The sequence below is a fragment of the Doryrhamphus excisus genome, linkage group LG14 (assembly GCF_037039965.1).
Source record: "Doryrhamphus excisus strain RoL-2023G ecotype Guam linkage group LG14, RoL_Dexc_Guam_v1.1, whole genome shotgun sequence".
NCBI lineage: Eukaryota > Metazoa > Chordata > Actinopteri > Syngnathiformes > Syngnathidae > Doryrhamphus > Doryrhamphus excisus.
In genome coordinates, this window is record NC_136370.1 from 15363892 (window position 1) to 15387046 (window position 23155).

General features: G+C 42.4%; 1 protein-coding gene across 1 annotated transcript in view; it reads left to right on the plus strand.

Moving 5' to 3' along the window:
* The first annotated feature begins 5486 nt into the window (after window positions 1–5486).
* Window positions 5487–23155, plus strand: part of LOC131140126 (cysteine-rich motor neuron 1 protein) — a 37274-nt gene continuing 19605 nt past the window's right edge. The window contains exons 1-4 of the mRNA XM_058090280.2: window positions 5487–6084; window positions 9566–9724; window positions 9925–10098; window positions 20178–20420. Of these exons, the coding sequence (XP_057946263.2) occupies window positions 5787–6084; window positions 9566–9724; window positions 9925–10098; window positions 20178–20420 (874 nt within the window). The 5' untranslated portion in view covers window positions 5487–5786. The remainder of the gene's footprint in view (window positions 6085–9565; window positions 9725–9924; window positions 10099–20177; window positions 20421–23155) is intronic.

A 23155-nucleotide genomic window follows, 5' to 3' on the forward strand; every position in this document is an offset into this window, starting at 1 on the left:
ATTTTTCTGTTTTTAATAAATGCATTTTTTTTTAAACCTGGGCAAGGCCCAGCCTTGTTTCACTATGTGCCTTGTCCACTGACCACTAGGGGGTGGGAGTTCTAATTACTGTAGTCACTTCCTGTTTTACTTGACAATTACTTACCTCATTTGAATGTTTGTTTAACTTCCTGCCTTTGTGTGTTTTCCCGCCACTTTCTGTGCTGACCAGATGATAACAGGCATCTTTTTCTTTGTGGTTTTGTGATGATTTGTAGAATAACTTAAATAGCTTTTTATTGTATAGGTTTTAAAGACAAGGCCAAGTACTAGTAACGACTAATATTAGTGTAAAAAAGCAGTATTTACTATAATTGTGTTCCTTTTGTCGTTATTCTCATCAATGGATTGTGTTTGTAGACACAGGATTTATGCCAGGGAGTTTCAGGCTGAGTCATAACGACTCCAAGTGCCTGTCAGTCCTAAAAATATGTCACATTACAGCAGCTGGTCATAGAAAATGTTAGACAGCGACCTTATGTGAGCTCATTGCTGCCTCATTAAGGATTTTACTCACTAATTCACACCTTGTTGGAGGATAAACGTGTCACATGTTCGCTCCGACCAATAGAATTCAATACACAGACTACAGTACATTGTTCTTTCTGGAATTTTTCGAATAATTATTGAATCTCTGAGGCGAGATGGGAAAAAGACAGCTGGACAGCTCATGTGGTCACATTATAAAAACTATTATTGTAAGCAAAATCGACTGTAATGGACAAATATTTCTTGCACACCGATGTTGCCAGATGCGGAATGAGTATTGTAGTTTGAGGAATGCTATCATACCCAATTTGACGTTGCTGAGGATCATATGTTACATCAGGGGTGGGCAAATATTTTGACTTGTGGGCCGCTTTGAGTTAACAAAATTGTCCAGGGGGGCCAGAACATATATTTAACACACACACACTATTTTATGCTTAGAATTTTCCTTTTATTTTATGTGTAAAAGTGTTATACTATCAGCTGTATGTTCTCTTTAAACATCAGACCACATCAAATTCATTTATTCATTCATTTTCTACCGCTTTTCCTCAAGAGGGTCGCGGGGGTGCTGGAGCCTATCCCAGCTGTCTTCGGGCGAGAGGCGGGGTACACTCTGGACTGGTCGCCAGCCAATCACAGGGCACATATAGACAAACAACCATTCACACTCACATTCATACCTATGGACAATTTGGAGTCGCCAATTAACCTAGCATGTTTTTGGAATGTGGGAGGAAACCGGAGTACCCGGAGAAAACCCACGCATGCACGGGGAGAACATGCAAACTCCACACAGAGATGGCCGAGGGTGGAATTGAACCCTGGTGTCCTAGCTGTGAGGTCTGCGCGCTAACCACTAGACCGCCGTGCCGCCCACCACATCAAATTATGTAATTTAATTTTACAGTTTTGTTATTGTTTTTTTAACTAAATAAGACATCCAAATTGCAAGTCATGTTGCCAGTTTGTATGTTAAACGTTGAAATACTTAGAAAGCAACTGCCGGACCGAATTCAAACACTTGGTGGGCCGCATGTGGCCCCCGGGCTGTAGTTTGCCCACCCCAATGCTACGGTAACACAGCAAACTTTGTTTTACTGATGATGTTGACTTATCATTGCTTTAGCCATACTTAACAGCCAGGACTATCTGGTTATTATGAGTCTATGGTTATCATCACACTTTTTCTTTTTACCTGTGTTGGCGTTAGGGAGAAACACTGACACTTTGTGGGATATGATGGGGAAATATTTTATCTCCAAAATGAAAAAATGAGCACAATTTAGATTTCTGTCAGCTGTCACTATGTCCCCGCACCTCCCCTTGTCATCACTCCTCGCCCTGGCTCTGCAAAGCCTGGCTCAGCCCAACGCTTGGAATTAAACAGCGCAAGCCACATGCTTGGTGAGCCAACCCCGAGCGACTTGGTAATCAGGTGTGTCGCACACCGCCCACTAAACATGCCCTTAACACATCACAGTGCACTCCACATTCAGCCAAGTGTCACCCTGCCGCTGCCAGTTAGTCCTGCACGGCCCCATCATTCACACCCAGAGACACCTCCTCGGCACCAGCCTGACGCCTCCACACCATGGAGGTGTACGGTAAATCAGCACTCACTAACAACAGCACCAAGAGAGCTGGGTCGCCTAATCTCCATCACATGGACTCATGATTGTGGACCACCTGAAACTGTTTTCACAAGCCTGGATCCCATTCAACACACAGGGGGAGCTGATCGTTGGAGAGAGTGAACCTGGCGCCCTCACGCTGCTTTATTTTTCCCAGAGTTCTGTGACTCACAACATCATTAGCACATGCACACTACAGTTATTGAGAACATGCTAACGCCCTGCTCGACCCCACCTTTTCCTTTAATGCTTCGCTCCAGTCTGACACTTCTCTGTCAAGATGACGCTTGCTGTGATGACGTTTTCGTTTGAACTTTAACACCAATGTCAATGAGAGTTCCGTCACGTTATTGTATTGCCGGCTACCGCCCCTCGGAGGGACAAACAAGAAGTACACAGAGAGACAAAAAGGGACAAGAGGCGTCATGACCTTTCTGTTGGCTAAACATAAACCCGGAATGAAGGGCCTCTTAGATTAGCCAGCTGGCCCCCCATCTCATCAGCAAATAGGTCAACAATCTCTGCATGTCACAGGAAACAGAGGCTCTCCAAGTTCTACATCTGATGTGTCGTCAACCATCAGCGGGCGTCTGGCCGCCTGGTCGGAGAGGTGGCCAGTGTGACTGAGATTGAAGAAGGGATGCGGGAAAGGAGAGATGGAGCGCCAGAGGACAAGAGTTGGGTTGTGTAGCGAGGAGTTGATTATGCTGGCAGCGGCCGAGCTTTCCTGGATGTTATGTTTGTGTTGGAGCAGATGGCTCCAGGCAGATGTTCAAATAAAGGTGCTGTCATGTGTTGACGCTTATATTCACAATGACATCACATTGAGGACTCGCAGCAACTATTTTATTACATCAATTGAAGGGACAATACTATAAAAATGAAACCTGGATATACATTAGAGTAGTCCGTGTATAGCTTGTATAACTGTGATTTTACTATTTTACTATTATAAATCAACACAACACACTGGTGGTGATGCCGATGCCTCACATGGACAGCAAGGCACATGTCATCTTGGAGGAGTGTCTCCCATTCCATGATTCCGAATGTTACAGGGCATGTCCCACTCACATTCATACCTATGGACAATTTGGAGTTGCCAATTAACCTAGCATGTTTTTGGAATGTGGGAGGAAACCGGAGAAAACCACAGCATGCATGGGGAGACTATGCAAACTCCACACAGAGATGCCCGAGCGGGGAATCGAACTTGCGTCTCTTAGCTTTGTGGCCTGCACACTAACCACAATTATAACCACAGCCCTCAATTATATAAATTCATTCATTTTCTACCGCTTATCCTCACCAGGGTTGCGGGCATGCTGGAGCCTATCCCAGCTGTCTTCGGGCGAGAGGCGGGGTACACCCTGGACTGGTGGCCAGCCAATCACAGGGCACATATAGACAAACAACCATTCACACTCACATTCATACCTATGGACAATTTGGAGTCGCTAATTAACCTAGCATGTTTTTGGAATGTGGGAGGAAACCGGAGTACCCGGAGAAAACCCACGCATGCACGGGGAGAACATGCAAACTCCACACAGAGATGGCTGAGGATGAGATTGAACTCAGGTCTCCTAGCTGTGAGGTCTGCACGCTAACCACTAGCTCACCGTGCAGCCCCCATTCAATTATATATTGATTTAAATGTTTAATACCGTTATATACAATTAGCTTCAAAATGAAGTGGTTCCACTTTCTCATTGTGAGGAGTTCATGAGAAAAAACAATGTTTGATGGCACTGACTCAATCAACTTCCCACAGATGTGCCCACATACACACCATCCATCCGCCAATGTAAGCACACACACACACACACACACACACACAAACATACAGCTTCAGCAAACAACCGGCAACCTTTCACTGTGCCAAAGCCACCTGCATACACAGTCGGACACCAACAAACACAAATAAGGTCACCGTCGAGCACAAAAGGCGGCAACGCTGAGGAATGATAAGGTCCTGACAGCGTCTGCCATGTTTGACTGCACGGCTTTGACAGATTTATGGCTTTGTTGGGGAACACAGATAAAGAACAATTTGGCAGCTAGTGACAAAAGATGGAGGACAGGAAGTGACCAATGTATGTAGGTTCAACTGTACACATACAGTGAAAAAGTCTTTGTTTTAAAAATGATTGGAATAATAAAGAAAATACATTTTGAATATTAATATTTATTTTATGTTATCATTATTTGTATTTTATTTTTCATGATGAGTCTTTTAGCATCAATCTGAAACCAAGTAATGTAAACACAGGCTCAAATGCTGGAACCTATTCAATTGTTCATTGAATGGTTGTTTGATTTTACCTTTAATTTGTTCATCATTAATAATCATGTGAGTGTGAATGGTTGTTTGTCTATATGTGCCCTGTGATTGGCTGGCGACCAGTCCAGGGTGTACCCATTCATTAATTCATTAATTCATTCATATTCTACTGCTTATCCTCACGAGGGTTGCAGGGGTTGCTGGAGCCTATCCCAGCTGTCTTCGGGCGAGAGGCGGGGTACACCCTGGACTGGTGGCCAGCCAATCACAGGGTACATATAGACAAACAACCATTCACACTCACATTCATACCTATGGACAATTTGGAGTCACCAATTAACCTAGCATGTTTTTGGAATGTGGGAGGAAACCGGAGTACCCGGAGAAAACCCACGCATGCACGGGGAGAACATGCAAACTCCACACAGAGATGGCCGAGGGTGGAAAAAATAATAATTATTAACAAAATTATGTAACAAAATATAAATACAGCAATGAAAAAACAATTCCACAATATCAATAATTAATACAATTATTCCCTCATTCCCATTTTTATTATATTGAGCCAAATAAATTCAATAATACATAATTACTGAACAAAATGTACAATTGGTTCTATGCAGCCAAAGGTCAAGGTCATGTTTATTTATGAAGCACATTTCAAACAAATACCATGCTGCCCAGAAGTACTGCTCAGGATGAAGAAACCTGCCCAATAAAGTACGTACTTTGAGATACCTCATGGTTTAAGATCATTTACTTGGATTTATGTTAACTGAATGGTAATACAGTAAAATAAATCATATTAATATTAATGTAAAAATAGACACTCCAGTCATATTTTCTGAGCATGCCACACTAGTTGCACATGTATGCTTTCTTCCAGTTCTCCAGACCCTGACTGAAAACCACTTACAGTAAAGCTGCACCATTGCGTAACCACGAGGTTTCTTTCCGCCAGTCCCTCCCCTGTGCTTTGGCTCCTTGTGACTGGTCGGTGCGGGTGTCAATCAGGGGAGGGGGTGCACCGCTAATTTCTAAATGCCTGCTGTGTGTCAATTTGGGTCTCAGATTGCGTTATGGTGTGAGGCTGTCAGCGGCGGCAAGTAAGCAGTAGGTCGCAATCAAGCTTTAGGATTCCTTTCATCACATGAGCCACTCGGGACTTTACATTTGGCCAACCATCTTGGATCGTGGGTGCCACTAAAGTGGCTTGGTGAGAGAACATCGACATTGAACTTTATAGGGGACTTTCTAACTTTTTTGCAGTGAGTGCTTTAGTCTTTGCTAATCGATTATCTGCGTGTAATTGAACACTTTTTTTTAAAATATATAAAAAAATGTTCGTCAAGTGTCCAGTTTTCCTGTCGGTCGTGTTTTGCGTGGTCCGGGCGCTCATAGCTGACGAGTGCACGCCGTGCCATCTCCGGACTTGTCCCGTCAAGACAACACAAGCCTGCGACGGTGGCCGGACCCTGGCCAAGGATCCATGCGGATGCTGTGAGCACTGTTCCCGGCTGGAGTGGGAGCCGTGCGGTGGGCAGGACTGGAGCCTCGGCTACTGTGCTCTGGGACTGACGTGTGCCTCCTTTAACGCGACAGGAGCTGCCATCATCCCGGAAATTGGTGTTTGTAAAGGTGAGTGGGTTATTTTGTAAATAGTGCTGATCATATGTTCCAGGGAATGGCTTGTCATTGGGGTGGTATCTGTAAAGCTGTTGGACAACATGGCTTTTATTCAATGGACGTGCCTATTTTAGCTCTAGCTTTAGCCTGTTACCTTGGAGTCAAAGTATTAACAATACAGTACAGTACATTCCCCAGAAAGTACAAAGACCAGTAATGTACAGTAGTTATTGTTGTATTTGTGAAATTAAAATGACTTCTAAGTACACCTGCAGAAAACTGTCAATGTGCAGAGTTACAGTTCCCTTCCTTCCTTCAAATGTGATATTTTTATACCTTTGGTACTTGGATTTTACAACCTAAACTACCTTATAAGCATACCTGTACATTTGGACTGTGGAAAACTGGTGACACTACAATTCCCATACATGAGTGTAGATAGGGACTGACTCCGATGTACACGTTCAGAAACATTCCATCATTGTTGTTGCATCTTGGAACTTCCTTTGGTGGGTAGTACCCTCCACGGAACATTGTTGTATATTCTTGGCCTGAAAGAGGGACAAAGCAATTATTTCTATCAATCAATTTAGGGTAAAATGGCTTTGTGAGAGTGGTGGTGTCCTCAAAAATACATCTTAGGGACCCTGCTCACTAGCCTTTACAGTACAGCCAGTGCAAAAAATAACCTGGAGTCCAATGCAAGTCCAAGTGTTTGAGTGGGTTCACAGCTTTTAAAGACTCTGAAGGCCAATAGGAGAGTCATGTTAAGCTCCTTTTTCCAGGTTTTGGTTACTGTCATTTGCAGAGCATGACAGTTCATTTAGCAAACTGGATTACAGACACATGAGCTTTGAAAGGTTTCAATTATGAGAATTGAAATGATCCCAAATCGTTCCAATTATTGCAATCGAGATGTGTCACAAATGAGAGAAGCTGGGACTCTTTTGATGATGTTTTATGTTCTGCTGCCAAGCAGAACGAGCTGCGTTACTCTTGGGACGTGCTCATTCTGCGTAATGTTGCTGCAACTTTGTGGGTTTCAAAGAAATGTGTGTGTGTGTGGGGGGGGGGGTGTCAGGTTCCTCACAAGGCTTCCCCCCTGAGGAACAACTGAGCAGACTCTCCACCTGCATTGTGTCCAGCATGCTTGGGAAGATTGAAGAGGACTGACAGCTCTCAGTGGGTGTCTGCTACCCTTGACCTCCACCTCCAGCCCCCACCGCACTGTTAGGGTGGCCGAAGCAGGACGTAGGACATAGCAGGGGTCTCGACCCCGAGGGCGTCTCATTGATTATGCCTTATGAACATGTTGGCCTAGTGTCTGGAGGACATGTCTACAAATGACTAGGTTTGGACCTAATGGCTTTTCTGGTTTTGTGGCTCTTGGGGTTTTGGAGCATGCTGTTGACCCTTTAAGTCACACACGCATACATGCAGCCAGAAGGTCTAGGTGGGGGTAAATCAACACCTCACGGTGTGTTTTCAGGGGCCACGGTAGGAAGACTGCTGGAGACTGATCCCAGATTTCCCTCCTCAAGCTCCAAAGGTCTTAAAGTGATTAGACCTGCAATCAGGGGCTTGGGGGTAAATGTTTCCACTTTCTGATCCCTGCTTTTTATGGGTCCTCTTTTGGTTTTCCTGGGTGGTCAAAAGAAGAATCTTACAGTGCACGTTAGATGCCCTTTTCATTTGCTGTCTTACATCAGCTTGGCATGTTGCAAAACCCAAACAAATCTTCTGTTAAGAGGACGCTGTCATTGAAATATTCTAAAAATGACTGTTTTTTTTAAACTGGATACGACGTAATGATATGTTTTGTTGAAGGTCTAATAAACAGAAATGATTGCATTAGCCTGAGAAAAATGTTGCTCGTAAAAGAAAATAGCAGTTCAGATAAATTGTCTACATAGAGTGCAGACCAAATATGTAAAATATGTGAATGAAATGCAGCCCCTTCCGTTTGCATGCTGTGTCTTGAGTATACAGTTACTTGCTTCAAAGGGAAACCAGCGCTGACTCTTGACTTATCACTGATGCTCCTGTCAAGTAAAAATCATTCCGTACATGCTGCTAATGGATTTGTTTAGATGTTTTCGTGTCATGGCGTTTGCCCTCCCACGTGAATTTTCCTCAACTTAGCATAGCTTGTACCAGAATCTTACACGGACACTTTGTCCAGTGCCCTCCTTCGCATACCTTCTCCCTTCCTTTGGTATTATCTAATGTTTCAAAGACTTCCTTTTTAGCTCTCTATCAGCCAGAGGGCCTCTAGAGGTCAGCTTTCCCATCCCGATTGTGGATGCCAAGACAAGCAGTCTGAGTGGCTGAGAGAGGGATCCCCCTGGGATGAGCCACGGGCCTCTGCCAGAGTCATGCCACGCAAGATGCGAGATAACCAGGTCAGACTTGACTGTGGTCAGGCGAGGCGGAGCAGCTTAACATAAACAAAATCCAGTCTTTCATTGACTCTTTCCCTTTGCCTTTCCGTAAGTGCCATAAACAACACCCCTGGTACAGACAGGCACCTTTGTAGCAACCATCTCATGAGAAAAGGAAAGGAAAAACACGTTCAGATGAGGATCAATTAGAGGTGAACGGGAAATCAGAGCAACCGTTTTGGTTTGGTTTATTGAAAAGGTTCCTTTCGACTGGCCTTGGTTACATGAAGGTAACATTACCTTCTTGCTGAGTGGTATTTTTTCTACTATATTGAATGATTCTGAGTGTTTGATATAGTTCCTCCAACAGGATTCTTAGTCATAGGCTACATTCCTGGTATGTTTAGAGAAGAACGCCAGAGACTTCTAATAAGCTCTAATCATGCGTCACCGTGGTTCTAATGAGGCATGGTGGCCACATGCTTGGGAAAGTGTCACAGTTTGTCTCATCCTGTTTACGCCGTTGCCACTCCTGTTGATCTTTGACAGCTATGAAGAAGAGTAAATTGCTATATGCGCTGGTGTTTAGTCATGCGTGCAATGTGAAAGGAACAATATGGCTAATGATGGTTATTCAGCAACGTCGCCTCTTGCTACTGTTCATTGAAATAGTGAAATTCGGTGGCTTAGAAATACGTGGCTTAGCGTGGATGTGGCGTCTTAGTGGCATAGGCATGCTTGGCAAAGGAACAGTGTAGTGTGTAAGGGGTTTTATTGCGAGTGGCCTTGGTACAGAGGAGGCATTCTAGGAAGCAGTAGGGATTCAAACCCTGGGAGCGCCCCATGCTGTGGAACAAAAGACTGAGAAATGGGCTCAACGGTTGCAGTGGCATGGCACAACAACAGAGAAGGAGGAAGGGGATCCCAGAATTACTCTTGCCACCTCAATAAGTGTTGCAAAGCAAATTACTACGTCTAACCTCCCAGAAAATACATTATATACAGGAATTGAACTTGGGAATCTTGGGAATAAGATTATTTTTTGCCTGAAAAGGAGTTTAATAAATGATAATTTGACATTGTATCCAAAATGTCTATACTCTCATTGGCAGAGCTTCCAGATTATCCAGAGGCCGGTTTGGAGGATGAACGATGCCCCCTGATGACAGGATGTGACAGAGCAGAAGATCAGTGTGTTTGCGATGCCAGACACACCTGCTTGGGTTTTTTCACCTACCCAGACCAAGAGGCCTGCATGAAGGCCCATTCAGGTGAGCCACCTTCTCCCATTTCACTCTTAAGCAACTCTATCATGTACATACAAATCTGAGAGGTCCTAATCCACAACTGATGTTTTCCCGGAGGTGACTAACGCTACTTTAGATATCATAGTGATGACACACAAGTCACGACTTCTGGTTTCCCACTTTGTCTTTGTGACTCATGTCAACTGTTGCTATTGCTCATCCAGATGGTCGCAACCACGAACCCCGGGAAAGACACAGGCAGAAGTATGTGGGACCGTCAGATCCAGCCTGCACGTTTTCTGGATGTAACCTGACTACTGACGGCTGTGTGTGCGAATCACAGAGCTGCAGCCACCACTTCACCTACATCAACCGCAGCCAGTGCCAAGAAGCTGCAGGTAACCTTCACACCATATCACCACTTTGTCACGCGGCAGACCACTTTATGGTTCATATCAAGTATCATAAGACATAAGGAATACATGGATGCTAGCGTTTGTATTTTTGGGTGGGTAGAACAGATTAATCGCATTTTTTAAGTTCTACTCCTCTGACAACATAAATATATTATCAACAAACAATTCAATAATACCTAATAGTGCCTCCACCTGTGCAACGTTTCCAAAATGCTAACTGTGATAGTCTTGGTGTTAGTTTCTTCATTTAGATCAGGGGTCTCAAACTCAATTTACCTGGGGGCCATTGGAGCTAGGGTCTGGGCGAGGCTGGACCGCATCAGGTTTTCCAAAAAAAACCCACATTTATTAAAAACAGAAAAATGAATAAACTTTGCTTTGGTTCCGATTTTCTACAAGAAAAGCTCTGATAAAACATTCCACTGTTCTCAAATATCTTCATTTTTATTTTTCTACACAAAATAAGATCAAGAATAAAGAAAATCAATCAATCAGTAATAAATAAATATAATAATAATAAAACGGCAAATAATAAAAACTTAAGAAACCACATATAGTTGGTGTGTAGACAAATTATTTTTTTCAGATTAAAATTACAAAGCATTATTAGAGCCCTGTAGACATGACAAAACACGACTATAGTCACATTTATACTCGTATTTACAACATATTGCGCAACTGCAGGGTCTTGAGACACATGCTAACTCGCAAACTAGAGAGCTAGCGACCTAAACGGTAGCCTCCAAGTTATTTCCTTTAAACTTAAAAAGCCAAAAACTTACCACTTCCACACGGATAGGGAGGATAACTATTAACAGTTATTTAACCTTTAACATGAACATTAATCAAACGTAATATTTTTTTCTGGGTACATGATACCATACAGCATCCATATCAAACTTGCGCGGGCTGCACTAACATTAAACTTTCATATCAAGGCGTGGGCCTCAAACTAGTGTCCTGTTGGCCACATTTGGCCCGTGGGCCGCGTGTTTGAGACCCCTGATTTAGATCATGAGCCAAGTGACTGCCTCCTGAGTGACAGGAGGAAACTTTCTGACCTAAGAGGATTAACCTTGTCGTACAGCCACAAAACTAAAGCCTGTGGAAAACTTTGCAGCATTATAAGTGAAGTCCGAAACATGTGACTGTGACTGGAGGTTTTCAGCTTTTGAAACCTTCCTACACGCCTGATAAAATACATAGGGCATTTAAAAAGGTGTTGTGCTAAATCCCCCAGGAAACAGCATATTCATCAAAAGCATCACCACTAACTCCAGAAGCTTGCTGCCAGGTCTACGTTTTATCACTTATTATCACTATATATATATATATATATATAATTTATTAAGACTCAACTGATGACAGTTTAAATTCACAACAGTGAAAAGTGTAAACAACATTTTTCAACAGCTTTTGAAATTCTCACGATACACACAAACGCACACAAATGCATACCTCTCATTAAGCAAGAGGCAAAAATACTTCCTTGCGGCTATACGGTATATCATCACACTTGTTTGATGAAGCGGTATATGTGTACATCTAAGCCTGTGTGTCTGAGTCTGTGTTTGTGCACGTGTCTGCCTGCGTGTGATAATTATCTTGTCTGTCTCAGGCAGACATTTTTCTGCCATCAAGATGAACGGAACTTAATGGTTAGAGGTCTACTTGCTCCCCTTTCTTAGAGTCCACAGTGATGTTATTATCCTCAGACTGAAAATACATCTAATAAGATCCAATGTAAGAGCTGTATGAAAAGAAATGGCTTATTTTGTAAACAAATCGGTTAATTGGAATAGTTAATGACAAATTCAATATTTTTTGCTAATGCATTTTTTCCCACACTGAAAACTAAAGGGACATCTATTCTGCTTTTTCCACTTTTCCGACCTATACATGTTGTTAGAATGTTGTATTCTCGTGTTAAACTACGCCGATGTTTCGTATAATAAGATTTCGGTATTTGGAAGTGAGCCCTAAAAGAAGTTTGAGGTGGCTCTGAACACTTGGGTTCAGAGAGTTTTTTCTAACACCTATCACTGTGACTTCACAGTCAGCCTTGTGAGAAGTCTTCCTTATATGGGCATGCACAGGTACAAGTTGTAATTGCCTGCTCCTCGAGCACTTAGAAGTGGGAACAATCACAGCGGAGTGACAGACTGTTTTGACAATCCAAGGAAATACAGCTGGAATAGGTGCAGATTCTGGAAGATCTTTCTTTTCCTGTGCATGTGTAGCTGCTCTACAGGAGTCCACAACTCAATACAAAGGGCCCAAAATGAGCATAATACTTTAGATCCCATTTCAAATCAACCAATAAAAAGCAGAATGACAGGTTAATCCAACTGGAATAAAAAATGGTGGGGTACACCTTGAACTGATCAAAAATCCCATTCATACCTATGGACAATTTGAAGTTAACCTAAAATTAACCTAAAATGCATGATTTTGGAATGTGGGAGGAAAGTGGAGTACCCGGAGAAAACCTGCGTATATACACACACAGAGATGCCCAAGCAGAGATTCGAATCCGGGTCTTCCCAATCTCCCGACTGCGTGTCAAGAGACTGCTCCTGCAGCCTCCAATGACCTTATTACCGCTTGTATTTTCAAAGCAGTCTGGTTCTCCTCCAGTTCACAAATCGCTGATGTAATGTGGCTGCAAACATTTGGTCTCAGGCAACATGGTGAGCAGACACTCCCACATGTCCGGGACTAAAGAGGATGTGATAAGTGTAAGGAGGCGGGGACAGACACAGGAAGATAGGAAATCACAAGTGAAGCCAAACATTTTGATGAGGTATTTCTGTCAGGGCCTTTGCTTGGAAGGGTGGTGTTTGCTCATTTTACACTCAAGGAGAGTTCATATGTGTTATTCCTGATAAGGCCTCACGCTGCTATTTGGAAGGAATTCCCCTCCTTTTGCTTGTTGATATGAATTAGCATAAACAATGTTTAGAGGAGTCGTACAATTGGCAGCACATAATAAGAGAGCCTTATCAGCCTCTCACAGATAGATAGCAGTATGAGCAAATATACACTCTATGGCAACTACATCAGGACACACAGATGTGAAATCCCAGTTTGTATTCATATTTAATACCCTCACCACGTCATATTATTTAACAATATGTTTATTATTTATTATTGTGGTAGAGTAGTAATTTCTAATACAGTAGCATTGGAAAGAACTTAAGATTGTAATTTATACTCATTCATTCATTTTCTACCACGGGGGTGCTGGAGCCTATCCCAGCTGTTTTTGGGCGAGAGGCGGGGTAAACCCTGGACTGGTCGCCAGCCAATCACAGGGCACATATAGACAAACAACCATTCACACTCACATTCATACCTGACAATTTGGAATTGTTTTTGGATTGTGGGAGGAAACCCACGCATGCACGGGGAGAACATGCAAACTCCACACAGAGATGGCCGAGTGTGGAATTGAACCCTTGTCACCTAGCTGTGAGGTCTGCGCGCTAACCACTCGACCGCCGTGCCGCCCTAATTTATATTCAAACCACTGAAGTAATACCGACCAGTCCAGGGTTCTTCCACTTCCTCCCAACATCCCATGCATGTTCGGTTAATTGGAAACGACAGGCCCACAGTGTCAGATCAGCAGTTCGCTAAGAAAATGGAATGAGCCACTTTGGAGGAGAATGACAACAACTGCAGTATACAACCATCACACCTGGTCATGTGACTTGGAGGTGGCAACAACGTTACATTATGCCTTTTTGCTCTATTTTTCCATTTTCCAATCAGTTTTCGGTCATTTAAACTCTAAAATGTCAAAAAACAAGCCACCGTGGACTTGGACCACCCGTGGTTTATGTATTGCTAGTATCTAGTGCTATAGTGTCTCCAAGCTGTGTCATCTTAGCACTATGGCTAGTCATGACTCCCGCTAGTCAAAAGCCTGAGCTGCACGCTTCCACACCTAATGCATACTCCCTGGGCACGTCAGGTTCTCTACCACCACAGTGAATTCTCCATGCTTTTGTAGCCACTTGTATTTAATTACTAAGTAACTGCATTACGCAATAAACACTTCCTGCCTTCTTTTTTAATGCGTACAGCGTGGGAATTCTACCAGGTAACAGGTATAGTGCCAAATCCATTCGTGGTGGCTCAGATTTATTAGTGGCAGGCCGCCACAAATAAATGAACGTATGGGAACTACTGGAAACTTGAGTTTGATTGCTGTGTTCGTACCTGTTCATACCCACACAAAGTGGGAAAACATTCTCCAATGTAGGACTGTATGTGGAAAACAAACTCCAAGGTTTTGTTCCAAATGTACACATCTTTACTGATGTGGATCCACTTAATATTACTGATTCTATATTATGTATCACTATTATATTTATTATTGGTTATTGGGTATACGTATATCCAGTGTGTCTTCATCTTCTCTGACCAAACTGCTGCACATCAATCACATCCACAAGCTTCTGGCTATGATCTCAATTTCCCCACTTGGGTCTTGTGGATCTCGCACCTGCTGGTACACACAGAAAACAATGCAGACGCTCCCATTTGTAACTGCTTGGTGGGCACCGAGCCAGGCCCCCCACAGTTGTACACAAGCGACGGCCCTGATGTGTCCCCTTTGTGGAGCAACTTTATAAAACCTGAGGACAGACCAGAAACCCGCGGAGGGCAGCTGGACTAAGACAGCTTTGTTCTCCACTGACTTGCTTCCAAAGTCAGTTAGTGAACAGAACTTACATTGTGTGCTTTTTTCCATGAGTAAACGGAGGCTGTCAACACAAGCCTCCTCTGCTTGGCTCAAGCACTCTGGTTGAGGGAAATACTGCTCGCCTTGTGCCCTGGTTGGAAGTGAAGAAAAAGACCATTTAGAAAGGATGTGTTTTTCTTTCTTCAATGAGCCGCTGTGATGCCAGGAATATGCATTGTTTACAAAACTGTGCTAAATAACCTTATCCCACCTCATGGAAGACCATCCCCAGGTATCTTTTTGCTTGCTTGTGAGGGAGTGGGTACATTTATTTTTCAGGTTTTTCTACAGTTTACCAGCATACTGGAGCACAAATGTGATTCCTGCAGAGACACTTTATCAAGCATAACAAATCAGGCCTTTTGTGTATGTGCATAGAGGGGTAGGGCCGCCATTACAATGCGAAAAAAGGGCTTCTAATTACAGCCATCTATGCTCAGTGAGAGAACACAAACAGCACAGGAAAAAAAATCCATTTGCTGTTGACTTTTCCCATCCTCTATTGTGCTTGAAAATGTGCCAGACAGAAAATTACATTAATTGGAACTGCAGGAGAGGAACGCTTTTGCAAATGGATTTGATTTATTCTGTTCATTTGAATGACAATGGTGGGTCAGACAGCTGCTTTCCCAGTGCACTCTAACCCCAGCTATTATCAGCGTGAAGGCGTAATCAGCGTTCTCTGGGAGATATACAATAAATGGAAAGTGTTTTTCAGTGCACAACAGGATCATTCCAGGGCATTTTGTATGACTTAGAGGTTTTCGTATGCAAAACCTTCAACTAATGTGCAGTAGACGTAGTAGTATACGGACTGTAGACATACACATGTAGACGCCCAAGACGTTTATTTAACTCCAGGCCAAAATCAGTTCCCCTTCGTTTTCTATGAATCGTTGAGCGCTTTGTGGCAATCCAGGTCTTTAGAGCAAGCAGAACTGTGAAGATACTTCAGTTTATCAAAGCCAAAAAAAACGTTTTTCCATTCAGTTTCATCTTTGAGTACTCTCCCCACCAAACCACATTCACAGCAGCAGTCACAGTCAAAGGGGCAAAAGACTGTTATTTAACAGTTGTTGTCATTCACTTGTTGTCATTTTTGGCAATTGTTTAGACACACTTTGTGTGAGTTTAAATGCAACTTCCTTGAAAATGGATCTCAATTTTTTCCCCAGGGGCCCCTGACCAATACCACTCATCATAAATAAATTGAAAAACGGTTAATTCATGTGATGTAAACACTGAGCGCAGCATCCCTAGTAGCAACGTTTTCTCAGTGTCTTTCATCCCCGTGACTGTGTCTGTAATCCATCAATCCTTATTTTGCTCAGTCTCAACACATAGATTTGATCAATCATGTGTGGGTTTAACAGACAAACGCAAATGTCTCATTCACGTCAAAGACTCTAACAGCCGGATCATTTGTGAATTACCCATCACTAGTGTAGATATTCAAATAAGCAACTTTGTAAAACGGCGGCATGTGCATATATTTTGAAAATGACTACTTAATTGCAATGCAAGCAGAGTTCAGGCCGAACCCTCTAAAACAGGGGTCTCAAACTCAATTTACTTACGGTCTGGGTGAGACTGGGCCGCATCAGGTTTTCAAAAAAAAAAAAAACGCATTTATTAAAAACAAAAAATTTTAAAAAACTTAGCCTTAAGTTCCAATTTTCTACAAGAAAATCTCTGATAAAACATTCCACTGTTCTCAAATATCTTACTTTTTATTTTTCTACACAAAATAAGATGAAAAATAAAATGAAAAACAAATCAAGAATAAAGAAAATCAATCAATCAGTAATAAATAAATAATATAATAATAATAATAAAACGACAAATAATAAAAACTTAAGAAACCGCATATATTTGGTGAGTAGACTAATTATTTTTTTCAGATTAAAATGAACAAAGCATTATTAGAGTCCTGTAGACATGACAAAACACGACTATAGTCACATTTATACTCTTTTTATTTACAACATATTGCGCAACTGCAGGGTCTTGAGACACATGCTAACTCGCAAACTAGAGAGCTAGCGACCTAAACGGTAGCCTTCAAGTTATTTCCTTTAAACTTAAATAGCCAAAAACTTACCACTTCCACACGGATAGGGAGGATAGCTATTAACAGTTATTTAACCTTTAACATGAACATTAGTCAAACGTAATAATATTTTCTGGGTACATGATACCATACAGCATCCATATCAAACTTGCGCGGGCCACACTAACATTAAACTTTCATATCAAGGCGGGGGCCTCAAACTAGTGTCCTGCGGGCCACATTTGGCCCGCGGGCCGCGTGTTTGAGACCCCTGCTCTAAAAGTAGCAATGAGCAGCGGTGGACAGTTTGATGTGCAGATCCAACTAATCTTAAAACTTCAAAGTTCTAGGTCATTGTGGTTCTAGGCTCCTTGGCAAGGCCCAGGAGGCCCCTCTTGTCGTTCTTTAAATATCAAGGATGAGACGCATCCTCAGATGGAGTCATGTTGCAGCATGGAGCCAACAGACTGAGCATGCTGCTGCAATCTGGGAAGCTCATTAACTGGAAAAGCAACCAAAACCCCAAAAGTTCTTAAACAATGTCAACCACATGTACGTGCAGAAATATTTTCAATATTGTTCCTTATCTGAATCTCAATCCCAAACAAATGTGTTGACACATTCTATGTCAGCACATACTTAAATGAGATGTAATAAATGAATTTTTCTCGTATATCATATCTGCCCCGGTTAAGCTGCCAATTCAAGTGTTTTCATAATGGACGTTCAGGAACGAATCTAGGGAATTGCTCCATGAAGTGATTGATCGTTTTGACACAGATAATGAGTCTGCTCCCCAACACCGTTGCTCTTCTCCCTTGGTCCCCTCACATTACAGTAGCCCTGAGGACCAGAATAGAAGTGATGCCCATTTGGTTGGGTAATCCAATCTTTGTAAGGTAGATTCTGTTTTGCAACAATGTTGCTACAGAGGGGCCTTCCACTTTTCTTTTCCAGACCAGTCTTCAAAACATTTGCAGTAGCCCTGCACCAATTTCCTTCCTAAAACTATTGAAGCTATTATACTGAATGTATAGAACAAGGCATGCCAACTGAAGGGGAGTGGAAAGGAGAAGAAGAAAAGCTCTGTTGAGGGCCTGTTTGGATTGTGATCCAGTCCAACGATCCTGGGTGGGATCTGAGCCCCTCAGACGGGATATTCAAAAGCCTTGTCACGTCTAAAGTAGCACCTTGACAGGATATCGTAAAGCTGTCGCAGACTGGAGTGTAGATCTAATGACTGTGGGGAGGGTTTGAGTTGGATAACTGTGTGAACTTGGGTTTTAGGCGAACTGTACGTGTAAATGTAAAAGTAACACTGTTCCACTGTTGCTTGACGACTACTAAGTGTAAGCCAACACAATTGTGTACAATATACATGGAAACTTTTCTGTTTCTGTATCATTTCTGATCTGAATGATATTCACTATATTTGTGGGGGAGAGTGGACTGTATGTGCGTTAGGTAGGTTCCCTGGAGCATCTCATCCTCACCAGAACTCCGGTCAGAGATTGAGTCCGGACACAGTAGCAGAACTGTATGGACTTTATTGCTTTACAGTCCAATTTCCACCCAATAGATGAATTTGTGAGTAGTATAATATCCTAACGAGTCTGGTTTCTGTAACGAATGAACATTAGCATAAATGTAAGTCACAAGCTTAGAAGAGCACATGCTAATTTACACACACACACACACACATACACATACATATACTGTATTTGGTGACCGAAAGGGCGGCAACAGGTTAGCTAGCACTTCAAATGTCAGTGTAATACACAGGTGCACACAAAACAACGGGCGATATTTTGCCGCCTAATTTGCATATAAATATGATCAATATATAGAGATATCGTGGATGAAAATAATAGAGATATCCTGGATGAAAATATTGCTGCATTCATTTTTCCTTCTATCCTGACTAGTCGAATAATGGAGGCCACTGTGCTCATTGGGACCTTCAAAGCAGCAGAAATGTTTCTGTATCCTTCCCCAGATTTGTGCCTCAAGACAATCCTGTCTCGCAGGTCTACAGACAGTTCTTTTGACTTCATGCTTGGTGTTTGTGCTCTGACATGCACAGTCAACTGTGGGACCTTATATAGACAGTTATCATATTTCCAAATCATGTCCAATCAACTGAATTTACTGCAGGTGGACTCCAATTAAGTTGTAGAAAGATCTCAAGGATGATCAGTGGAAAAAAGATGCACCTGAGCTCAATTTTCAGCTTCATGGCAAAGGCTGTGAATACTTATGTAAATGTGATTTTTTTGTTTTCTATTTTTAATAAATTCAAAAAAAGTCAAAAAATAAACTTTTTCACATTGTCATAATAGAGTATTTTGTGTAGAATTTTGAGGTAAGAGATTAATTTAATTCAGTTTGGAATGAGGCTGTAACATGACAAAATGTAGAAAAAGTGAAGCGCTGTGAATACTTTCCGGATGCACTGTATGCCGTACAGAACAAGCTTTCAATGTGCCCAATGGCTAGGCTGTGGTCCTACTGAGGACCCCGTAGTTGCCCTGCAAGGTGCCTGGTACAAAAACAACATGAAGTACCTGTAATAAACATTACATTATAACGAGGGAATTTACAACAGTGTAATGGTCCACATGTCCAAAAGAAGTAGGAAGAAGCAAAGCTTATTAAATCCTACCCCTCCATCTGGTACTTTTACAATCAGTAACTGTTACATTTGTTCACTTCCTGCTTTCCTAATATAATTTAAGTTTTTTTAATTAGTTTTTTATTAGTTTATTATTAGTTTATTAGTTTTTCTTTATTTTCTAAATTTTTCTAAATTTTTTTATTTTTTGTCACGTACCAAAGTACAAGGTGATATGACCATCCAATGACATAATGGGTACCATAGTAAGTGTCAATATAGTGATATATATATATAGCACATCATGACTGGTTCAAGACTCTTCATCCTTGTATTTAGCAAACATCAACTGCTTGTATTGTTTCTTGAATTGGCTCATCGTCGTGCATTGTTTGAGGTCCTTACTCAATCCATTCCGTAGTTTGATTCCACATACTGAAAAGCTATGGCTTTTTAACATAGTCCTAGCATTTAAGTGTTTCATATTGAGTTCTTCCCTGAAATCATATTTCTCCTGTGTTGTAGAGAAGTACGTATATGTACACAGAGTTAGAAGCTGCAAAATCCTTTTTAATGTTTCCTTGTGGAGGTCTTTTCATCATGTTATTCATGCATGCTTACACCCACCTGTATCTGTGTGCCTCTTTCAGAAGAGCTTAAGTGTGCCGGAGTGACTTGCCCTGCTCTGCAGGTTCCTTCCTGCCCCAAAGACTCGGTTTTGACCAAGAGTTACACACCCCCCGCTGGTTGCTGCCCTTCAATCCCAATGCAGTGCACGTGTGACCTCCGGGCCTGTCACCAGCCCCACTGCCCGAGCGGACAGCGTGCGGTGCCACTCAGCAAGGCCAGCGGTCAGCCCGGCGACTGCTGCGATGTTGTCGAGTGCCAGAAAGGTGATTCTACCCAACTGCACACTATAGAATCTTTCCGAATGCTTTCACACTGGGGGGTTGTGGTTGTGGCTTCGGGAGTAAGCGATTCAGCTCCTTCTTGGAGGCAATTATTCCCTGATGCCTTCTCAATAGTCACACAGTTGCTGACTGGAAAGTCATTTTTGCCAAAATATAAAAAATAATCAACGGTTGGCGCTGTGAAGTAGAAGAAGTTAACCGTAAAGACATAAATTGTGTATTCAACCTAAACTTTGATGTGGTCTGAACATGTAGGGATAGTGTATGGTGTATCGCTTGGATGATGTCGTTATGATGTCATTTTATAAAGTAAATCAGTCTTAAACCTGCCGAAAGAGTTTATTCATTCATTCATTCATTTATTTTCTACTGCTTTTTCCTCACAAGGGTCGAGGGGGTGCTGGAGCCTATCCCAGCTGTCTTTGGGCAAGAGGCGGGGTACACCCTGGACTGGTCGCCAGCCAATCACAGGGCACATATACGTAGACAAACAACCATTCACACTCACATTCATACCTATGGACAATTTGGAGTCGGCAATTAACCTAGCATGTGTTTGGAATGTGGGAGGAAACCCGGAGAAAACCCATGCATGCACGGGGAGAACATGCAAACTCCACACAGAGATGGCCGAAGGTGGAATTGAACCCTGGTCTCCTAGCTGTGAGGTCTGCGCACTAACCACTCGACCACCGTGCCACCCTCCGAAAGAGTTTAGACAAATACAAATGATTCAAGCAATTCCCTGTGCAGACCATTAACATTTTCCTATAATGCTCATCCAGGAAATACTCAGAGTGCCTCAGATATCCCCCTGAGAGACTTCGCTGCTATTTGTGCAGATTTCTGCAACACTGTTACAGCAACGCAATGTTACAGGCCCCAGGAGAGTCAATGAGGCAAGGAGGGGACCTACATATGCTGGTGTTGTGTTTACTCTGTGCTCCCAACAGATATTCACTGTTTTACCAACAGAACAAATTCCCGTTGTGGCCCTTCCACATGTATAAATGAATGCCACGTCCTGGAATTAATGGACTTAACAAGCCTAGTGACCAGAAAAAGTGCCTAGGCTATGAATTTGTTCAACAGAAGTGCAGTGTCAAAGGGTTCCTGTCTGGTCACACGTCCAGAGGGAAAAGGTTCAACAGTTCATTGATGGGAATGCTTTTTATGTGCTCCATTCTGCCCGTCGCGAGCATAATCGAGTCCGGCAGGCTGGCGGTGGCTGAATGGCAGCCATGGGGGCCAAGGGATCAGTGTTTTGATAACAAGTGTCTGCTGCTCTTTGGGTGTAAGGCTTGATGCCTTTTGTGCAGCCACTACTGTCTGTTAGTGCATGCATGCCTGAGTGTCATGACACAAAGTTCAATGGACAGGGACGTGGACGGGGACATGCGGCGAGACTCGGTGTCACCGCTCGTCCCTGCGGTAGACAAAAAAAAGAGACTAATTAAATATACTATAAAGATACTATGCTCTAAGGCTCCAATACGGAGCACACCAATCTTTGGTGTACCAGCCTTTGAAATAAATATGGTTTGGCTCTGAAAATGTTTACAAAAAACAAAATTCTATCTGACATTTCCGTAGCCAACTTTGATCAATACTTGTATGCAGAAATGAAACCCCTCAGACAGACGAGAAATCCCCCCCAAGGAACGAGGCTTTGTAGAGACTAGAAACAAACACAACATGCTGGCATTGTCACATTGTATCCACTTTGGAATGATTCACATGTTTCCATTGCCCACTTGGCTGGGAGTATGTCCCACTTGGCTTTGGCTTCGTCCGGGTCTGAGGGCTCCAGCAACACCATGTTCCACCTGTTTGGAGAGTTGTTCCATTATTGGCTTGAAGGAGGACTTTGAGTGATTGGATGGGAAAGACTGAGGACTGAGGTTTACTGATGGGCTCAGCTTTGTGTGTAGAACAGGAAAAGATTTATTTCTCAAGCAGGGTGAGATTCACCACGCTAATTGCTCTTTGACAAACTTCCTAACTGTTGCACCCTTGAGCTTGCAGCACCACCTGCTGCACAAACAGGACATATAAACATATATTTGGTTCCTATAGTTCAGTGTTTTTCAAATAGTGGGACGGTACCCCCCTAGGGGGGTGCGCGGGGAACTGTCAGGAAGGTGCGCATTTGCTGCTTTAAAGTACTTCAGATCTGTTTGCATCCAACACAAGGACTGTGACTGTGGAGTGGTCTTCCATCCCAGCACATCCCTCAAGTCATTTTTAATGTAAGTCAGGGGTCTCAAACTCAATTTACCTGGGGGCTACTGGAGCTAGGGTCTGGGCAAGGCTGGGCCGCATCAGGTTCCCCCCCCCCCCAAAAAAAACGTATTTATTAAAAACAGAAAAATATACAAACTTTTTCAGTGCTTTCCAATTTTCTACAATAAAACCGCTGATAAAACATTCCACTGTTCTCAAATATCTTAATTTTTATTTTTCTGCACAAAATAAGATGAAAAATAAATAAACAAATCAAGAATAAAGAAAATCAATCAATCAGTAATAAATAAATATAATAATAATAATAAAACGGCAAATAATAAAAACTTAAGAAACCACGTATAGTTGGTGGGTAGACAAATTATTTTTTTTAGATTAAAATGAACAAAGCATTATTAGAGCCCTGTAGACATGACAAAACACGACTATAGTCACATTTATACTTTTTTTATTTACAACATATTGCGCAACTG